Source organism: Alternaria atra (genome assembly GCF_907166805.1).
Source record: "Alternaria atra isolate CS162 genome assembly, contig: 16, whole genome shotgun sequence".
Lineage (NCBI taxonomy): Eukaryota > Fungi > Ascomycota > Dothideomycetes > Pleosporales > Pleosporaceae > Alternaria > Alternaria atra.
This window is the reverse complement of record NW_025091313.1, coordinates 61,347-83,581: the sequence shown is the minus strand read 5'-3', so window position 1 is coordinate 83,581 and position 22,235 is coordinate 61,347. Positions and strand designations below refer to the sequence as shown.

Sequence of the window (22,235 nt, the reverse complement as noted above, 5' to 3'; positions counted from 1 at the left end):
TTCGATAGAGAAGCTACACTACGCTTGCGCTGAGTCTATGTATCACGTAGTGCTAGGTTCGAGAAACTTCTAAGGGTCCGTGGAGCGCCGATGAAGCCCCGACAACGCTCCGAGGGTTGCAGCCTATCCCAACCAGCTATAACGAAGGCCACAGGCCGAGTACTACTAACCAAGGCTTCAGCCTCTTACAGCGAGGGGGTGGTCGATTCCACCCTTTCTTATCCTTAAAGCAAAGCACCACGACCAGGCCTGGTATCACAACAACCCAAAGGATTGGAGGATAGGTGTTAGTGACAACGGCTGGACAACGAACGAGCTTGGTCTTGCTTGGTTGCTGTAAGCCTAGGACCACATCACATGACTGCTCTGCAGGCATGACTAATGCGTCCGACTACTTAAGAGCTCAGATCACACATTTGTACATACACAGAAGGATACACTCATTCATGTGACCTTATACTACTACCACCCTATGCTTACAGTTATGAGCCCGGACTAATCCGTTCTATTACTTCTGTTACATTAACCTCCGATCACTACTATTATGTCGACCCACTCTGTTAGTTCAGACATTATCCTCCAAGGCCGCAACAACTGGGAGCTCTGGATCTTCATCATCAAGAGAATAGCTGAATCAGGGGACGTTTGGGAGTACATCGATCCCGATCGAGTTGTCCAACCTCTTCAGAAGCCAGAAAAACCTCTTCGTCCATCTGCCAACATCAGTGAAGATGGATCGCCTGCCACCGAGCCTAGCCAAGAGGCTTTCGCTCAATACAATGCAGATATCAACACCTACTATAAGGAGATCAAGGAATACAGACGCTTGCGAGATAAGTTAGGTCAAGTTGAAGCGCACATCACTAAAACGATCAGCCAGGACCTTCTATACCACATCAAAGACAAAGACACGGTCTACCAGCAGCTCAAAACTCTTCAAGAGCTGTACTCACCTACTACCGCTGATCAAGAATACCGAGTCCAGAAAGCATACGAGTCAGCGAAAGTGCTGCATGCTCGTCAGTCAAACATCGAAGACTGGTGTAACGACTTCCTCGCTGCATACAGCCGTACGAAACAACTCGATTTGCCAGAAGCACACGGCTTTCGACCTCACAAAGACTTCATTCGAGCCATCAAACAGATCGACTCAGGCTACTCTGCCACTATTGCTATCGATGTCTTCAAGGCCGAAGAGACATGGAGCCGCTATCGTGATCAGCCTGTGCCACACGATAGTCAACTTCCAACCCTAGTCGGAAACTTCCTACGATATCATCGCACCACACATTCAAAGAAAGCGAACATACAAACTGCAGCGTTTGGGGCGAAGTTCAACAACAAAGAATCTCCATACACTGAGAAAAGAGGCAGAAACGACGGCAGACCCGTAAAGCCATGCCTCTGTGGCGGCACCCACTTCTGGGGACAATGCCCATACATTGATACCTCACTAAGACCAAGTGGATTCGTGGAAGACCCTGAGAAAGCCAAGAAGATCTCTGATTACGAGTCTAAAGATAAGAAGGGCCTATTAAACAAGATTCGGGAGAAGAATCGGCGATACAAGAAACTTAAAACTGGCAACCCTGGTCGTAAAGTGGACTCCGATTCGATAGAGATTGATGCGGGGGACGACCCCATCGAACATACTTCACACCAAGCCTATGCTGTATTTCTGTCAGCATTCAACCATCAACCACCTTATCAGCACTATCCGCTCCTCCACTCATGGACATTGGACCCAGCTACCGACGTACACATCTGCAACAATACTGCCGAGTTCCAATGGAAAGCACCGGCCGCCCCAGATGACATTGTGCTTGCTGGAGGATCAGAAGCACGCATCGAAGCGTGGGGAGAAGTAAACATACCTCTTACTACCGCCAAAGGCACAAAGACTACAACGCTTAAACGAGTAGCACTAATCCCTACCTTCTTCACAAGCCTCGTCTCGCTCGCACGCCTGTCGTCATCAAACGTGCACTTCGACTCAGGAAAGAGTATCTTATATCGTGCCGGAACCCCGCGGGAACCCATTGCTGATCTTACCCGATTGGGAGGCCATTGGCTCCTCGTGCATCGAAGTGAGCCTCTACAACAGGCAGCCTCACATACCGCGCTGCACTCTTTCCATGTAACAAACAAGAGAAGACCGCAACACTCTGCTCTACCAGCACGACCTCGCACGCTTTCAAAGCCACAGCTACATGTGCTTCTCGGACACGCTGGGAGTGATGCGATCGACCACCTACCCAGTAACGTCATCGGAATCGCACCACCTACGGGAGGTTCGCCGAAGACAATCAACTGTGAACAATGCTCGCAGAACAAAGGCCATCAAATCATCTCGCGCCGAATCGGTCACGAGATAGGGGCATCCCGACCATTCGAAACGGTGGCTATCGATCTTATTAGGCTTGAAGCAACTGCTTACAACGGCCATCAATATGTCTTTCATGGTATCGACCTCTACACGAAGCTTCACTTCGTATTTACTATTGCTAAACGCGACAAAGCGACGCTACTTGAGATACTCAGACGACTAGATCGAAGCATCAAACGCGAGTTCAACACCACAGTCACGTTCCTTATCGCAGATGATGAAAGAGGGTATGGCATCACCGACGACTCAGCCCGAGGCTACTGCCAACAAGAAGGCATCAAATTTCAGATTCGAGCACCACACGTCAAGGAGCAGAATGGCTCTGCTGAACGCTCAGGCAAGAGCCTCATTGACCGCAGTCGTTCAATGCGAGTGGCATCAAACCTGCCTCTAGCCCTCAGCCCTGAGATATACATGTGTGCTGCATATATCCTCAACAGAACACCCACCAAAACACTGAGCTGGAAGACTCCTTTCGAGATGGCATATGGCAAAAAGCCCTCTCTCGCTCACTTGAAGATCTATGGTTGTCGCGCGTATGCGCTGCGCCAACAAATACCAAGAGGAGACAAGCTCAGCCCACGTTCGCTAGTTGGATATCTAGTTGGATATGATGCATCAAACGTCTACCGGATATGGTTGCCCGGAGCTAGGAGCAGAGCCCACCAAGGAAAGGTCGTTCGAGTGCGCGATGTAACATTCAAGGAAACCATGTTCTATCAATCAGACAAGGATGAAGCAGAACCAATCTTGCAAGGCTCAGACCTAGAAGAGTTCATCCAAACATATCGCATGTCAACTCTCCACGACCCTGAAGACACATCAGAGGACGAAACAGAGAATAGCAAACAGCCAACAATTCACCCTACATCAACCTCACAACTCCAACCTCAACTAAACCAAGCAAATCTAGACAAAACCGCCCAGCCATCGATGTTTCCAACTCCAGCCCCAACATCACCAAGCTATACAGGCATCCAAAGGTCACAAAGCATACAGGCACCTACTCAAACCTCACATGGCAATCTACAAATACAACAGCAAAGAGAGCCGTCACCAAATCTTGCAAGTTCTTTAAGGAAACGTAAACGACACATTCCAGTCGATTCGAACTTGGCTCAAAACAGAGAGCTCATCGACAGCGACTTGCGCCCGTCCCACATACTTTCAGAAGGTTCGAAGAGATCTAGAAAACCAACAAGAAAGAGCAGCAGCTTCTTCGTCAGTACCTATTAGTCATCATTCGTAGCTGCATCTGCAAACGCACCAAAAACGCAATTCCATCATACCGCTCTTCCACTTGAACCCCGGTTCTACAAGGATGTTATGAAGCTCCCTTATCCACATAAAGAGGGATTCATTAGAGCTATGCAACAAGAAATAGAAACCGTTAAGCGAAAAGATACATTCGAAAGGATTACTTGGAGCGACTTCGACGCTCAGAACAACGAGGTTCTTCCTCTTCTCTGGGTGTTCAAGTACAAGCTGGACAGTGAAGGATACCTTACCAAGTACAAAGCTCGCATCTGCGTGCGCGGCGATCTTCAAACTACGGCTGAAGACACCTACGCCGCTACGCTAACCATGCGCATCTTCCGAGCACTTATGGCAATTGCTGCCTACTTCAACATGGAAATACGACAGTACGATGCCGTTAATGCGTTCACCAACGCACAACTCACAACGCCTGTTTACTGCCACCTACCAGAAGGCTTCACTGATACTGACCATTTGTGGAAGCTCAATCGAGCGCTATACGGTCTCAAAACATCTCCATTACTCTGGTACAAAGAGCTTACCCAAGCCTTTACTGAAGTCGGACTTTACGAGGTCAAAGATGCACCCTGCTTGTGGAAGAACGATAAGCTTCTTGTCTTCTTTTACGTCGATGACATTGTCGTACTGTGCCTACCAGCTCACACGGCAGCCCTTGATGACTTCGAGCGACGACTACTTAACAAGTACGAGATCCGATCTCTCGGGGAAATTAAGGTATTCTGCGGCACTCAAGTCCATCGCTGTCAAGATAGGCGATGAAGGCAATGGTCATGTGACTGCTGTCACGGGACTGATTAGCGCCATCATATAGTCAGGAGCCTAGCTTGATTAATACGACAACTCTTACACCCCACACATTTTTGACAGGTTATGAGCCCGGCGCTTTCGCGCATGGTTAACTGCCTATGCAAAATAGGGAGTAAGAGTTCCCTCATAATAGCCTTATGTTGTATCAGCCTTCGCAGCATTGACACAGCTGCGTCGTAAGATGGGCTTGAGAGGCGAGCAGCGCCAAGCACTCAAGTGGAGATTCAGGATGAGCCTGGTAGTCCTGAACTCGTCACAACCGCGCTGAAGAACTCAGCCCGGGAGCCACCAGCTTCCTCTTGATGGATAAACCTTCGCAGTCTTGACACAGCTGCGTCGTAAGATGGGCTCGAGAGGCGAGAAGCGCCAAGCACTCGAGTCGGGATTCAGGACGAGCCTGGTAGTCCAAGAACCCGTCAGATCCGTACCGCGATGCGCTACCGATCAGTTACCAGCTTCCTCTTGATGGATAAACCTTCGCAGCATTGACACAGCTGCGTCGTAAGATGGGCCTGAGGTAGGCTGAAAAGGCGAGCAGCGCCAAGCACTCAGGTCGGGCTCAGGATGCGACAAATGGAAGTCCCTGAGCCCGTCAAGAAAAAGAGATGGAGGGTCAGACAAGCACACTCGTCATTCCCGAAAGACTCCTGAAGCTTGAAGGGCTGGAAAAAGGAGGATGGATAAGCCATAGGGAATGATGGGGTGAGGCTGACCCCGCTCTGCTGAGAAAAAGCAAATATGAAGAAAAATCCTTCCATCGCAGCACCTTTTCAACCATCAGCAAATCGCACGAGCATAGTACATATAGTTGTCAGAGAAACCCCTACAGGACTTCAGCATGGCCTCGTCTCGCCCTACCCGCCGGAACACCACCGCCGCCGAACAACTTCGGCTCGAAGCAATGGAGCGCAATCGCCGAGACAATCAGGATGGAAGCACCACAGGGCGTGGGTTGCGCGAAGGGCATGGGGAGCGGGCATACCGAAGTCGGGGAGGTGGAGACAATGGAGATATGACTGATCAGAGTGACGAGATGGAAGCATTACGAGCGGAAAACCGCAGACTCAGAGAATTGACAAGGGAGCTACAAGTAGACGGCGACGGTCAAAGGGGCTACCCAGACGGACATGATCTGGTGGAGGCTTTCTTGGACTTTGAAAGACACGCCAAAGTAAGCAGCGCTGGCAAAGCCGTGAGCGAGCCAGGCTTCAAGAAGTTGGGTGGAGTCACCAACTACGATGGATGGAAGAAATCGTTCCAAACCGTGGCCGAGATACACAATCTATGGGAGATGTACGAAGGCGGGTTTGACGAGTTGTCAACCACCAGAAACCAGAAAGTACTAGTCATGTTTAGACGACTATGCCGAAACGCCATGGGCATTTTGCATACAGCCTGCGATGGGACTATAAGGTCGTCACTACAGAACGAGGAAATTGAGCTCCCATCCCGCGCGATGGAGCTCCTAGGTGAGCGTAACCGCCAGAGAGGGAGTGCGATCGTTTGGTCGTTGTTCAGAGAGTTCTTCAACACCACGCTTGCCAACACTGGAAGCGTTACTGAGTTTAGAAACAAGCTGGTAGAGGTGCAGGAAAGACTGGTGGCAATCGACGTAGGTTATCGCCTACCGTCGTGGCAGGTCAATTCCCACTTTCTCACCGCACTCACCAGTGCGTTCGACAACAAGGTCGCTGTTCTGAGCTCAGATGAATCTATTGTCTCCATAACTAGCCCTAAAGATTTCCAGATCTTGGCTCGGGAGGTTATTCAAGAAGAACAGCGACAGATGAACAACGACGACGGCATCACTCTGGCGGTGCACAATCACAAGAAATGCACGTTCTGTGGAAAGGCAGGACACCTGGCCATCGCAGGGCCCACTGGTTGTTACAAGATGAGCCAGAATGCCAAATACAGACCAAGATGGTACTTGGATGTACTCGAAGGCAAAGGCACAAAGAGGCCAGGTCCAAATACAGCAAATTCGGACAGTGCCACAAAGAAACGAAGAATTGAAGAAGGAGACTTCGTGCAAGGATCCACCTCCGACTGACTACTGGCGCGTAGGGAGAGTCTCTGCTGGGGCATGGTTATCGCATGCGTGTTATGCCTGTCCCAATGGACTGCTTTCGCCTACGTACTGGCGGCGTTGGGAGCAAGATGGTGGATGGAAGTCGAGGCAGAGACATGGGAAGAAAGCAATAGCCCATGGTTGCCACTAGCACTGGGTGTCATCAACGGACGACTGGCCCCAGACGACTGGGTCCTAGACAGTGGAAGCTACACACACGTGACTGGAAGACGATCACTCTTCGAGACTCTGAGTCCGGCGCCACCTGGAAAGAGGGTGATGGGCGTCGGAGGAGGCGTGGCAGTTGCAGGCGTTGGGACCGTGAAGATTCCAATAGCCTGCAAGGTCGACGGCAAAGCACACAACAAGACCTTTACTATCCAAAACGTTTCGTACGCACCCGGACTTCCGTTCAACATCATCTCTTGTCGAGCGTTGACGTTGACGAAAGAGGGAGAGAGGGCAGGCATACGCTTTGTAATGGATGGCCATGATCTTGAGATCGTGCGGACAGGAACTGAACAAGTAATAGCCACGGCTGACTGCCGTAACACCGACTTATACGTACTGTCACGGCCAAAACCAGAAGCTACTCGAAAGCGGCGACCGCAGCCATACGCCTTCACGGCAATACCCTCCGATGTGCCTATCGAGATTCACCATCGTCGATTAGGACACCTTGGAGAAGGGAGGCTACGAAGGCTGCTGCGGCGCCTCAACGCATCGAGCGCAGAAGACCCACTGCCGCCATGCGAACCCTGCAACCGAACAGGCATGAAGAGGAGAAACTTTAAGAACTCCGGAACAAGGAGCACGAAGCCTCTACAAAGGGTCTTTATCGACTTAGCAGGGCCAGTCAATGCGTATGATGGCAAGAAGAAAGTAAATGATCGCTTCGCTCTCACTATCACAGACGACTATACAAGATATAGATGGGTGAGAGTGTTGCGACACAAGAATGATGCAGCGAGAGAGCTGCGGATCTGGAAGACCCAGGTCGAAAAAGAACTGGAACACCAATTGCTCGCTGTTCGCAGAGACAACGGCGGAGAATTCGACAACAAGCTGCTGAATGAGTTCTTCAGAGAAACGGGCGTCAAGGTTGAGCCTACAGCGCCATATAATCCTGAGCAAAACGGGGTCGCAGAGCGGGGCATGAACATACTGTTCGCAGCAGTGAGAGCGATACTAGACGAGTCCAATCTCGGTCAGCACTGTTTCGCAGAGATCCTCACAAGTGTAGCAGAAATTGTCAATTATTGCCCGACCTCGGCTAACCCCGATGACCAAACACCGTACGAACGACTGTATAGGAAGACACCGCCCATTGAACACCTCAGGGTGTTGGGCTGTGAGTGCTGGAAGCCTCGTCCACGTAACAATCACTCGAGTTTCAAGAAGCTTGATCCCCGGGCAGACAAGTGTTACCTCCTTGGCTATGTCGCGAAGCATCAGTATCGCGTGTGGAACACCTGTACCGAGCGAGTTGAACTGGTTCGAGACCTGCACTTTAACGAGAACGTATTCGGTTTAGGGGAAGAAGTCCCTGAGACGGTACGTCAACCGGCTCATCGCGACGAGGCGATGATTGAAAACACGCTTGGCCACAAGGCTAAGCGGCGACGAGTCTCTACAATCGAGGGGGAGATATTGGCAGCCTTGTCAGTAAAGCTTCCTGCGATTAGTGGAGGACTCGTGCTTATCGCCGAAGACGGCGAGGTAAATGAAGCGGAGCGCTTCTCTGAAGAGACTACGGAGGCTCAAGTAGCTCAGTCGCTGGCGTCAGTAGACCACGAAAACTGGAGCGCAGTAACTGAGTGCCTCGCTGCGCTGTCAGCGCTGGAGAAGAATCAAGACAAACTGGAAAACCAGGTGGTTGAGTGTGCGGCCGGCTGCGCGCACGAACCAAAGAACTTTGAGGAGGCGGTCACTGGTGCGGATGCATCGCGATGGATCCCATCTATGGACGAAGAAGTCCGAGAGATTATAGCCAACGATGTGTGGGAAGTAATAGACCCCCCTCCGGGAGTGTCAATCCTTAGCGGCAAGTTTGTATACAAAATCAAGACCAACGCCGATGGAGAGGTCACTCGCTACAAGTCTCGCTGGTGCGCACGCGGCTTTGAACAAGAATTGGGTGTCGATGTTCTCGAAACATTTGCATCGGTGGTCAAGCCGATGAGCTACAAATTGCTGTTCGTGTTGGCCTGTTTACTGAATTGGTCGATCGAACAGATGGACGTCAAGACAGCTTTTCTGTACGGAAAGATCGACACGGACGTCTATATGGAACTACCACCAAACATCAAGGACCAGCATCCAGGGAAGATCTGCAAACTCAGGAAAGCCCTGTACGGGCTCAAACAGTCACCTCGGATCTGGTACATGACCCTGAGCCAAGCGCTAGGGCCAATGGGATTTGTGGCAATATCGGAAGACCATAGCGTGTTCGTGAATCGAGACAAGCGCCTGGTCATCGCGACCTACGTAGACGATCTCCTGATCCTAGGAAAAGACCAGGAGGCGATAGCATCTATCAAGAGGGCTCTCTCAGAGCACTTCAAGATGAGCGATCTCGGCCCAGTTGCTCACTACCTTGGAGTGAGGGTGATCCGAGAGGAGACCTCACGAGGAAGCAAGATCAAGCTAACTCAACGGGCGCACACCGAGAAGGTATTGAAAACCTTTGGAATGGCAGAATGTACACCTGCGGCAACCCCAATGGCCGAGAACCTGGTGCTGGAACCCAGCAAAGAGGCATGCGACGCTGACGATCGGAAACGGTATCAGCGAGCGATTGGCAGCTTGATGTATTTGATGCTCTGTACCCGGCCAGACATCGCATATGCTGTCAGCCAGCTAGGTCGCTTTGCGGCAAACCCATCTGAGAAACACCATGCAGCGTTGAAGAGACTGCTTCGGTACCTGAAGGGTACTAGTGACTATGGCCTGGTAATAGCCACGCAAGATCAGGCAGATGTTCTCATGGGGTATACGGACGCAAACTGGGGAAGAGACAATGACCGCCGATCGACTGGCGGTTATGTGTTTACATTCGCCGGCACTGCCATTAGCTGGAAATCAAAGCGTCAGGCCACGGTAGCGCTTTCCAGTTGCGAGGCCGAGTACATTGCCGAGTCTGAGGCTGCTAAGGAAGCGATCTGGCTGCAGCGCTTGCTGCGTCAGTTGCGAGTTGATCTCTCTCAACCAAGTGTACCTCAGCCGGTGACTATCCTTGGAGACAACCGAGGGGCCTTAGCTTTAGCTAAGAATCCAATGTTTCATGCAAGGACGAAACACGTTGACATTCGATACCACTTTGTACGGGAAAAGGTGGAGGAACAGTCAGTCATTATGGAGTGGATTGCAGGCGGACTTAACCCAGCAGATGGTCTCACGAAGCCGTTAGGCAAGACTAAGTTTGAGTCCTTTCGTCGAATGGTTGGACTACGAAAAATCGATGAGTAAAAGACAGTAGCTCTATTGCATAAGTACTACATGCATACCTGGTGTTGATCCAGGGGGAGCATTGCTTCATCGAGGGGGAGTGTCAAGATAGGCGATGAAGGCAATGGTCATGTGACTGCTGTCACGGGACTGATTAGCGCCATCATATAGTCAGGAGCCTAGCTTGATTAATACGACAACTCTTACACCCCACACATTTTTGACAATCGCGACCGCGTGAACGGGGCAATATGGCTCTCACAAGCATCATACATCGACAAAATCGCTCACAAGTACCCCTCTCCAAAGGCGTTCAGTCGACCTCCTTCCACACCACTTCCACTTGAGGAACTGCTTCCATCCGACGAACCAAAACACGACGCGAACACGCACAGATATGCTCAACTGGTAGGTTCGATTGGATACGTGGCAGGAGCAACACGACCCGACGTCGCTAAAGCTCATTCGAAACTGGCCGAATTTCTCGTCAACCCGTCGCAACGCCATATCGACGCGGCGTATCAAACAATAGCTTACTTGCAAAACACCCGAGATCAAGCCCTCCACTACAATGCTTCCGTCTCCACCGATGCTGCCTACATCTCAGACCACTGCGAACCAGACTTCTTTGGAGCCACAGACGCTTCATATGCTGATCATAAAGCCACCCGCAGAAGCTCGCAAGGCTACATCTTCTTCCTCTTTGGTGGTCCCGTTGACTGGAAAGCCACATTGCAGCGATGTGTCACCAAGCCTACCACAGAAGCAGAGCTTATCGCTGCTTCGTCTGCTGGCACTGAACTCATATGGTGGTGGAGAGTCTTCCGTGATATCGGCTTTGATCCGAACAACGAGCAACTACTATACTACGACAATCAACAGACAATACGCCTACTCGAGGCTGCCACACCTCGCCTTAAGACGAGTCTTCGACACGTCGACATCCATCATCACTGGCTACGTCAAGAATCACAAGCAAACAACATCAACATCTCGTACACACAAACTAACTGTCAACCAGCAGACGGTCTTACAAAGCTTTTGCCTCGACAAAAGCACGAACACTGGGTTTCACTTCTTCACTTCGAACCCTTTCCTACATTAGGGCATTAAGCTCAGCAAAAGGCATCTAGCTCAGCCAAAAGGTTAAGCACTACCCGACCAAAATGAGCGCGAAGCAAAAAGGACCTCAAAAACTTACAAGCTCTGGGGACGCCTATCACATAGAGCAGAGGTCCACCAACACTGCGACGGCAGACGATCGCCCATCTGGAACTGCACCGTCAGCGGTACTAGCCCGCACCTAATGCAGCTCTGCCCGTCACACGGCAGGGGGTGGTCCACGATCACATCAGCTTCCAACATGCGTTCGAACCTGAAGGGGGTGTGTAAGCCTAGGACCACATCACATGACTGCTCTGCAGGCATGACTAATGCGTCCGACTACTTAAGAGCTCAGATCACACATTTGTACATACACAGAAGAATACACTCATTCATGTGACCTTATACTACTACCACCCTATGCTTACACCTTCCTTGCAGCATTTGGAGCCGCCGTCGGGTCATTTTCTGCACCTTTGCGGCGCAGCAGTCTCGCACCATCGAGTGATGAGTATGAAGAGCCGATCGCAGCGCACGTATAACGGCGGCTGATCCGAGAGGCGGGACATGAAACAGTTTTGGATGGACGTTGGTGCAGCACTCGGGAACAGGAACCGATTTGGCTGGGTCACATACAGACTGTGCACGCTGCTGTCTACCAAACTGCGAGGGCGCGGAACAATTGTTTGCACGTGTTCTTGGCAACTCTGCCTCGAGGTCTGGGGCACGTCGCCTCGGCAGTTCCGGGGAATATGTTGTGTACGACCCATATTTCATTTCCCTCGCACGGCATACGAGTGGCTGTCGTAGCGCGCGGCTCAATTGCTTGTCTTGGAACAAACGCCAGTGACCGACGGCAGAGCAGACGCGCCAGCACGCCAAGATAGCCCCTGTGAGCGATAATTACCTTCATAATCCTGATCGCCATCGGCGTCATCAGGATGCCGCGCCGCATCGTTGCAGTATCTGCGCAAAGTCCGGATCCAGGCCAGGTTCTTCCGCGTTAATTACGCTTACGTCTCGCTCGCCTGCACATCAGGATCACAGCCACATTGCCACGGGTAATTGGATCGCCAGCTTGTGAAGGATGGGCAGATCTTTCGGAGATGTGCGAACAGCGCGCATTGTGTGAGCCCCATGCATTGGTCCGTCGCTCAGGCCAGTCAGTCGTTCCAGGCGTGAACAATGAGGTTGACGAACGTCTGCAAAGACCCTCGTAACGTCAAGTGCGAGCCTTCGTTGGATTTGCATTTGTGCACCCATCAGTCGCGATTGCTGAGGGTCGAAAATTGTGAACACGAGAACACCACCCCACACGATTGTGCTTAAGCCTGCCCACGCTGCTAGCATGATGCAGGTGCTCTTCGGCTTGAACGAATCGAGTTATAGCCAAACCTTCGCTGACAGGCGCGATGAATGCCGAGTGCTACTTTCTGAACGTGGAAAAGCCTGCGACCCGCACAGCAGGTACAGTCCGCAACAAGCAAGCGATAGACAGATTGATTACCGCATTAGGCGTGACACGAGCCACACCGTGGTCTTTTTACGCCTAATGCGGTAATCAATATGTCTATCGCTTGCTTGTTGCGGACTGTAACAGCAGGAATGCCCGCGACGCAAGGTAGTTGTCGCGCTCATGCGTCACTCATGATTCGTGCGAGCGAGTGTCGAAGGACGAACACAGGATGCTACACGCATGCAAGCGGCGCTGGATTTGAACAATTCACAGTCGCCCCTACTGTCCATAGTGGTACGGCAATCACCGGAGCGCCCATCCTTGTAGCCTCTCGAAAGCTGGTATGTACCTGCGCGTAGAGGTTGTCAGCTGCTAGAACCCGTCGCCTTGTCAGGCCACATACTGCTGCTAATGTGTGTCTGCTTCGCGAGGATACACTGCACACAGCACGTGAGAAGCACACGCGAGCAGCATGCCAAGTCCGTCGTGCCATGATCCGGGTGGTTGCCGAGTGGGAGGTACGAGTGCGTCTAGTGAACGACACGCCGTGCGAAGCGTTCGATAGTCGTGCTCCCTCTCGTTCGCTGAGGCGCCGCTACGCAGCCGCAAGACCGCATGGTAGGCTGTGTGAGTACATTCTGCTATTCGGCTGAAAGTGGCCTGCATCACCAGTAAGCGGCATTGCAGAGAGTGAGCGGGACGTAGGCGCAGGTGTCATCAGTTCAGCAGCGAACAGCTGACGCATATAGATGGTCATGAGCACAGGGCCAGCTATATGAGACTGTCGCCGCCCCTGGCCGAGCACGCAAGCTCATCCCCCATCATGATGATACCGCTTCTTCTGCTCGCTTCCAGCGCTCTGTGGAGTCGTAGTGAAGCCCAGTCTGGAAATGCGTCTGCGGCGTCCGTCGTTGAGCAGTATTGCTTTCCCAAATCAGGAGCTCCCTTTTCTACGAATAGCCTACAGCCGTCGGTCACGATGATGTACAGCGGCATCACGCTCACTACCGCTCCCTTGACCTTGACCGTGAGCGGGGCAGGTCCTACAGGACTGTCGACAGGTAGTCCTGGTGGGCCTGCAAACTCAACAGCTGTGTCGAGGCTCACGGACGCACCACCTCTTCCCGATGCCACAGAAACTCGCGCAGAGAGTGCCGCCGGGTCCCTTAGTCCTGCTCTTACCCCAAGCGCAGCCGTACCCAGCTCTCTTGCCTCCGCTGCGAGTGATGGGACACAGGCCATGGGTTCCGTGCTAGAGACCAGTAGCTCCGCCGTGACCGCAGTTCCTACTTCGGCTGCAGACGGCAGTGCCGGCCCATTCGTCAGCTCTGGTCAACCCACCATAAGCCCCAGTGCGAGTGATATAAGTGACGATGGTCAGCCCGCCGTAAGCCCCAGTGTGAGTGATATAAGTACCAACGGTCAACCCACCGCGGGTCCCAGTGCGGGTGACATAAGTGACAATGGTCAACTCGTCAACGATGCTGCCTCTTCCACTCCACCCGCCGGCCTTTCTACTGGTGTCGGGGGATCTGGCGCTCCTATCGCCACAACCGCTACTAGCAATGCCCCTGGGGTGAGCAGCGTCGCTGGGCTCTCGCCAGGTGGTACCACACTCGCACAGACAGATCTCGGTAGTAAGCCCACGTCTATGGCGGGGGCGCAGGCCTCTGCCTCTGCGGGACTGTACAGACCCACAGGAGCGTTGCTTGGACCGGACGCGAGCCAGGAGAACAGCACGGTCAGTCTGTCTCCGTCGTCCGTCGATGCCCTTCAGTTGGCGCTCGTCCTGAAAAACCTGGGTGTCTGGGTGTTTAACGAGAGTAGGGTAGTGGAACCGCGTTCGCCGAGCGCGAGGGGCGATACAGAGGGTCTGGCCAGCCTGGTGGCGGAGATCGCTGTGGTAAGTAGTGCTGCTCGTTCGCTGTGCAAGAGAACCTCCGCTGACGTGTGCGTTCTGAACAGCAAGAGCAGACGCAGTTGCGGACCCTACGGAGCCTGCTCCGCCGGTCGGGAAATCCAGACGTGCCTTCCTGTCAATACGATCTGCCCAGCAACGTGACCGAGCTCAGCTTTCTCATGGTCACTTTGAAGTCCATCAACCTCGGCGTCTTCATGTCGATGGCGGAGGCAGCGGACGGGCCGGTCGCCATCTTGTTGTCCAGTATCGCCAGCGTCGACGCCAAGCACATTGCGCTTCTCGGCGAACATTCGCACCGCAACGCGAGCGGACAGTCTTTCGACACGCCTGCGACTCCGGCGTGGGCCTACAACTTCGCGCTGGAGTATTCCCAGCCAGGCTCTTGCAGCGTAGAGCTGCCGCTTCCCATATTGCCGAAGCTCTCGATAAACAAGAAGACTTCTGGCCATGTGCGTCCGGGCACCAATGTCAGCGTGGAATGGGACGCTGCTGCTAAGTATGCTGTTGCGCAGTTGGGCAACCAGGTGTTCGTGGCTTGGGTGAATCAGGTCGCCCAGCCCGTCTTCACTGCCCTGACCCTGTTCGACGAGAATTCCGGAAGCACGATGGTACCACCTAGCCTATCGGGCACAGCCTTTGCAGTGCTAGCAACGCAGCCAAAACTCACCAGCATCGCTGATCTGACAGCCGCTACACTGGCAGGTCCTGTCGTGGTCAGCTCTGAGCCGTAGTGTTCCCCAGGCGCTTATCGCAGCTTCTCACCTTCGTAACTAGATTAGGCGTATGCCGTACTTGCGCTGTTTTCCTTCGTTCATAGTCTATAGCTAGCCTGCATGTTTGTGTAGAAATTACTTGTCTGATTGCTGATCGTGTGTAATCCGTATTCTTGACGTGACTGTCGCAAAGCATTAGTGAGACTGTTACGCTTTACCTGTAAGTGAATACGCAGGTCGAGGATCGACTCCACACTGCCTGACATCTCGAGCGTGCCGGGGCAGTCACTTGTGTTCATGTAACGGCTATCCCCGTGCAGCGTAAAACCAGGTGATCCGATAATGGGAAGCGAGAGCGGAAGTGCAAAATGTATCCCAGTACCGTGCTGTGTCTCATGAGCTGTTTTCGGGTCACGGCGATGTTCGCCTCATCGGGACGGACGTAAGGGTGGTGCAGAAGCTGTTGTCGTACAAGCAGCAAGAAGCCAGTGCGTGCCGGCACCTGCAAAATCAATCAAGAGGTAGGCAGTAATGAATTATTGGCATGCGGGCATTCTATTGGGTCAAAGCGCAATATTGAGTCATTACATCCAAGCATGAAACTTCCCAGCGCTTGCAAAAACCACTTTGCAAACTCGCCTACTTCTAAACTCCAAGGCTCATAAGCACGCATGCTACTTCCCATACGACGACCACTCTATCACTCCAGCCGTACTGACTCGACGAGGCCCCAGCAGCGCACAGATCATCGCAATCACCAGAAGCAACTCACATAAAGTACGTAGAGGAATAGCAAGGCCACGCCCATGTGCCTGGGACGAAGGTTAGCTTGCGCTTGCGTAGGCGGTTACAAACGTACCAGTCATCACTGCCTCTCTGCATTGGGTACAGAGGAAGGAGCAAGGCGATAGCAAGAAGCCCCAGCTGGTGTACATTAAAAAACTCGAGGCTGGGTCCAGGAGCAGTGGCCCACCTGGTCAGAACGAAGACGGGTAGGGTGAAACAAAGCAAGTGGAACGTCGACAGGACGGATGCGAACAATACTTGGCCGTGGAATACGGCGGACGTGCAACAACAGCCGTGGAGCTGAACTGCGATCAGCCCAGCTGCACTCGTGGAGAGCGGAAGGAGGATGTAACCCGCATGCAGCGGAGATTGCCAACTGCCCGTGTCCTCAGTTGCCAGCGTGTTGACAAACTGAGCGCCCAAAAAAAGGGTTGCAATACAAGAAAGCAAGAGTGTCAGTACCGCAATGGCGCTGTCCGAGGGCTGTCCTTTCTCAAAGTCTGAATCTAGGCTCAGCCATCCACGAAGCCACGCCTCTTTCTCATCTCGAAGGTGCCAAATCTGGGAGACGCCGATCCTTCCGGAGAAGCTGTTAGGCAACAGGTCGCTGTTTCGGCAGTTGACGCTCATGTTGGGATCGCTGGGCGATAGCAAACCGCTCACCGCCAACGAGACGTTGGAGTGCAGCCGGCACACGAAGAAAACGTGGCCTGCGAAATATAGCAAGAGCAATATGGCGGTGATGCAGTAGACGCGCGGCCCTTTCTCGCTAGATACTGTGAAGCAGGGTAAGCGTCTACGACTGGCCGATGAAATGCACTCTTTACCTTCTGATCCTGCATTAGAAACGGCAGCGTATGCCAACAAGGCCAAGCCTGCAGGCAGCGCCCGAGCGTGTATCGATGCCATGAGCATTGGGTATCTGATCGCTCCGCTGTGATGGCCGCCATGTATGAAACAGGCTCCGAGGAGGACAAGCTGATTGATGGTGATTGCACCCACCAGGAAAGTCGGACCTAGGACGTTCTGACCAGTCCAAGCTGCTACCACGGCCAGGGCACTCTCCGTCCAGTTGCTGGCTGCATGAACATCGACTTCAAAGCGCCAAAGGGCAACCACTCACCTAAGAACCGTCTCTAGGACGACAGCGGAGGTTTCGCGCTTGCGTTTGAGAAGGATTACTACGAGCTCCAGCACGACAAACTTTTGCACGGCTGTTGTCGCGAGTACAGCGCAAAGAGCCGACACGAATCGAACAGCGGAGCCAGCGGACATCCAATACAGCATGGAAGACGTCGCAAAGCTAACGAACGCTACGAGACAAAGAAACCAGAACAGCATTCGCCTTGGCAGTTTGAGGGTTGGCTTGAGCCACACAGGCCATTCGCATCCTCTCCGACTCCTCATGAATGCGGGGCAGTATCCTCTCTCGATTGTGAGTGCCGACACGAAAGGGCAGCCTGCGGTGGGTTATGGCATCGAAGCGGCCGTCAGAAAGTTGCGGTACTCACAACTAGCGTAAGCAGTTTGTCGTTGTACCGCTGACACCTCAGCATGCGTATTACGCGCCGTCGAACGCCTTCTGGCAGAGACTCAGGTCCGCGCTTCTGCTAGGCTATTGGCGTAATGGCTGTAAGCCGCCCTCGCATTGTCTGCCACTTGGGTACGCCATAGCGCGCATCACACAGCCCACGTACGACACGTCACGATTTGGCCAGTGTCTCTTCGCTGAGTTAGCAAAGGTTCTTTCCTTGGTTCGAGTATGAAATTGTGTGACTTCATGCGTGCCGCTACCATGTCCAAGGTTTGAATCAGAAGTTTCCGTCACGTCAACCGTGACCATGGGCTTGTGCACGAGTAAAAGCATATCGGAGGCGCAGAGGAGAGACGGATCACGCGACGTCTACACGAGACCATTGTGGTCTTCTGCTATACTTGTCTATTCTCTATAGCGGGATCAAGATAGATTACCTGTGTCAGGATACAAGTGCTCATCTGCTACCACCCGCGTCCAGTTAGAGCCCCCGCTATTCTCGCTCAACCATTTTCACGCTGATACTGCAGCATCGAAGAACACGCTGAATTCTCACGGACTCACTTGAGGCGATGCACGCCTTGTCTCTTTCTCGAGCTGGATGCAGTTGTCAGTGTGGAGCAAGTTGGCATCCAATTCGTTCCGGTTACATTCATATGTCCTAACCGCAGCGCCTCCTTTTCCGCGCATGCGCAGCATCATCATCATCGGATTCAGGATACCGCCTTTTTCTGGGAATACTACGTACTACAGCTGCCGCTGTACCGTTGTGGCTAGGCAAATAAGACACAGCAGCATCGAGCACCTGCATTGGTGATAACGTGGAATGGGTCTGTGTCTGTGTAAGGACAGGGCAACACGGATGGACAGAGAAATCCTCGCGCTTGACTGTCTCTTCCATGAACCTAACTTGCGCTTGGACAAGTGCTGTTCGCATCCTGTGCAGTTCTACTTCCAGCTTGCCGCAATCGGTATCCAGCCTGTCGCACTCCGCCTCCAACTCCCTCACGTCCTCTACTTGCTGGGCTTGTCGAACTTGTCCAGCCATGTCCAGCTCTAGAGAACGAGATTTGCTCGCTGAAAGGTCATAGCACGGAAAACTTCCTGCTGCGGTTGTCGGACCGATGCCGACACCGCTATACGGAACGATATGCGTTTGTGCTACGGGTGAGTCTTGCGCCGTCTGGTCAAAGCAATGCAAGAAGGTAGGGTTGTGACAATCTTTACGTCCCTCGTTGCAAAAACCAAGATTATTATCAACAGGGATATAGAAAGACGCAGGGCCGGGGGAAAGCATCTGCACTTCTGCGTGAGAGAACGAAGAGCTGCCTACCGTCGGTGCGGAGGGCCTATTAGTTACTCCACATTCATGAGGGTGTCCTACCTTATCCGTCATCAATTTCTTCGCCATCAATCGCTTCGTGATAAGTCTCGTCGCCATCAATTTCTTCGTGATAAGTCTCTTCGCCATCGATTTCTTCGCCATCGATTTCTTCGCCATCGATTTCTTCGCCATAAATCTCTCCGTCATCAATATCTTCGCCATAACTCTCTCCGTCATCAATCTCTTCGACATCAATCTCTTCGTCAGGCCTATCGGCAGTGGTCACTTTGGTGACCCAAGGGATCTCACACGGTGAGAGCATGTCGCAGATAGACTTTGGAAGGTCGTCCTCGGCGGCTTGAAGACAATCCTTCCATTTCTTTGCGTGTAGTCTTCTTACACCGCTCTCGAGAGGCCGCTCTTGGTCCACAAAAGTAGTCATGACACCTTCAAGCTCTGGGTCGGTACCCTCTTCGTACGGGTGGTACCGGCACCATTCGATTGCCTCACCAACGCTACCATCGGCGCTGCCAGCGATTGGCACAGCCTATTTGATAGCCGTCAGAACACAAGTATCGAAGTGCTTGAGATAGAAAGCCCTCAGGATGATATATTGGGACCCGAGCATTCTGTACGTGAGGCTGTCGTAGGTGGGGCTGCTGACCCCTGCTTACAGTCAGCGCAACCAGCGATGCAGACCTCCATCGTCAGGGACGGCATCGCACCTAAGCAGTCTACCCTCAACCCGGTCTCGACTAGGACAATCATCATCTGGCGAGGAACGATAGCACCGTCAGCGTCTTCACAGCCATGCCGTGGGTGAGATAGTGGCCCGACTTCCTCGTGCGACGGAAAGATGACGGAGACACGGCAAGATTGTGAACGCGAAGTAGCAAACTAGAAGGCATAGCGACGCGATGAGTCGCGGCAATCATACGCCCCGTCACTGGTGCGGCTCATGCGGCTCATATAACAGGCCGTCTGCTGCACAACCTGGGTGCACTTCTGTATCGTTCGTTCAGTCGCGCACGCCAGCCATCATGAAGCTCGTCAACCTTGTTGCTACTACTCTATCCCTCTGTGCCGCTTCTCAGCCGCTTGCAAGCACCAAATCGAAGTCGAGCGATGTCTGGATCGGCTTGAACTTGAATCAATGTCTCACCAATGCCAGCACCATCCCCCTGCCGAAGTACGTCCTTATCACAAGCACACCCTCCACAACGTGAAATCCGTACTCGCCAAGACGTTGGCACAATCTTGCTACACTCCTAACACTTGCAGTCTGGCGGCTCAGCAAGATACAGCTCGGGCGGTCATAGAAGCCTACAATGCCTGGGACATCGACGACATCATGGCCTATCGGTCGCCCGATTGCAAGCACCGTGTGCTACCGGCCTCTATGAACCGGGCTGCCAAGAGCAACGCTGAATATCGCGCGTACCTCAGCGCCATCATGCCTCTGTACTCCAACTTTACCGTCAGTGCGCCCCGCCCCCCTAGATCATGACCTGACTAACAGCTGCAGGTCGATGTGAAGGAAGAGATCCACGATGCTGCGACGCGTACATGTATCATACACGCGTCTAGCAAGGCGGAAACGAAGATTGGGCCCTACGCGAACGAATATGCGTTGATCTTGACCTTTACGGAAGACGGCAGGAAAGTGATCAAGTTCGACGAGTTTGTCGACTCAGCGTACTCTCAGCAGTTTGTTGCAGCGCTGGCGAAGGCGGAGCCCGCTCAGTAACGGCTCCTCACCAGCCTTATCCGCCATTGTGACCGTCCAGTGAAATGGCCGAGAGCGGTCATCTGCTGCGATGGTTCCATGGCGGAGGTCCCGTGAACAGCATAGCGTTTGCGCCAAGAAATGAATGAATCCTGCTCGATGCTTCATGTCCACGTCGATGTCAAGGTGTTGCCTTGCCTGTGTCTCAAGAGTGCAGCTTGATTTGGGCCTGGAACAAATGTTTCGTCACAGTGTTCTCCGCCTCATCCCATCCGGGAGATCGCTTCATGTATGCATGCACGTCACTTCGATTCCATGTCCTGCCAGATCCCACCACATCTAGCCGGCACAGCGCATTTTGGAGGTCGACAGGGGCACCTTTTGCCCCCCGAAGCCTCGATCATTTTTGTGGAGACTATGGTTAGTCTCTGGATTACTGTCCAATTCACTCAGCCGACGTAGCCACCGTTTCGCTATGCGAGACAAGATGAAGCTAGTTCAGCGTCCAGAGTGGGAGTCGCAGGCGCCTGTAGGTATCTTCACGGAGCATACGTGAGTAGTCGTCGGAGTCGACCCCTATGTACACGGCAGTGTCACTGCCAGCGAGTCTGTCCGGCTGGATACCTGCATTTTCCAACGCTTCGTACGCAAGCTCGAGGCCTAGCCTTTGATGCGGATCCATGTGCCCGGCTTCTGTGGGCGAGATGCCGAAGAAGGCGGCGTCGAAGCCTTCAAGATCGTCGAGGAAGTATCCTTTCCGCGTGACGCTGTCAAGGATCTTTGCGTCAAGCGTACTCCGCTGCCGCCAGGGCTCCCATCGGTGTGGTGGAATCTCGCCGGACGCGTCTCTCTTTTGCAACAGAAAGTCCCAGAGGGTATCTAGACTGTCGACCCCCAGCCGTCCGGCACGATAGACCAACGATAGCGATCTCGTTCAGAGACGTCTATTGTGTTCATCAGTGGCTGTGGGTCTGCGTCACGTGGGGAGCCAGCGATCTTCCATATGTAGAGCATGCGTAGTATTGCTCGATGTAATCAAAGTGTCTTACTGCACAGTACAGTACACGTTCGTTGTTGCTGACATCGCATGGTCGACATAGTGTGCGCTGTACTGGAGCTGTCCAGTGGTGGCTGCATGATCGACAATTCCCGTGTAAGACGATGAAAAGAGAGGAAGGCTGTCTCAGACGAGTGCAGATCTGTCGTGGTGATCTGAGAGAAATTGGCCGTCGAGGAGAATTTCGACCCATGGCATTGCTGACAAGAACTAGCACTGGTTGGGTGAGGTCATCATTAGGCGAGAGAAACTCAACGTAGGGTCCAGGGTCGGCTGCTTACAGAACCCGGAACATGCAAATGATTGCTGTTGCTTCGTCCTAGGTCGCAAAGGGCTGAACCTAGCGGTGTAAGCGCATTCTCAGGGGACTATTCGGTCAGCATCCACGAGATACGAGATCCGGACAGCGATTCTGGTGAGACTTATGCTTTCGGGGCATGAGCGTTATGGCCTCGCGTGTGTCGCTGAAAAGACTTCGAACAACGTAGTTCGCCGAGGTTGCTGGGTAATCGATGTGACACCCCATCTCACGATCGGCAGACAGGGACCGCTTGTGACATCTAGCTTACTCGATGGACGTAGCAGCGGTCACGACAACGCGCAAATACAAGATCTCACTCAGTAT

General features: G+C 52.9%; 3 protein-coding genes across 3 annotated transcripts; 2 read left to right on the top strand and 1 right to left on the bottom strand.

Moving 5' to 3' along the window:
* Nucleotides 1–5,309: 5,309 nt before the first annotated feature.
* ALTATR162_LOCUS83 (uncharacterized protein) lies at nt 5,310–15,201 on the top strand (the record flags this gene model as incomplete). The annotated part of the gene is made up of 4 exons (XM_043307676.1): nt 5,310–6,397; nt 6,539–8,893; nt 13,540–14,452; nt 14,515–15,201. The coding sequence occupies 4 exons, from the start codon at nt 5,310–5,312 to the stop codon at nt 15,199–15,201; spliced, it is 5,043 nt and encodes a 1,680-aa protein (XP_043163611.1).
* Nucleotides 15,202–18,888: 3,687 nt separating this feature from the next.
* On the bottom strand, nt 18,889–19,639 carry ALTATR162_LOCUS82 (uncharacterized protein; the record flags this gene model as incomplete). Its single annotated transcript, XM_043307675.1, has 2 exons — nt 18,889–19,374; nt 19,619–19,639. The coding sequence occupies 2 exons, from the start codon at nt 19,637–19,639 to the stop codon at nt 18,889–18,891; spliced, it is 507 nt and encodes a 168-aa protein (XP_043163610.1).
* A 228-nt stretch (nt 19,640–19,867) lies between these two features.
* Nucleotides 19,868–20,574, top strand: ALTATR162_LOCUS81 (uncharacterized protein; the record flags this gene model as incomplete). The annotated part of the gene is made up of 3 exons (XM_043307674.1): nt 19,868–20,016; nt 20,109–20,304; nt 20,353–20,574. The coding sequence occupies 3 exons, from the start codon at nt 19,868–19,870 to the stop codon at nt 20,572–20,574; spliced, it is 567 nt and encodes a 188-aa protein (XP_043163609.1).
* Between the last annotated feature and the right edge of the window lie 1,661 nt (nt 20,575–22,235).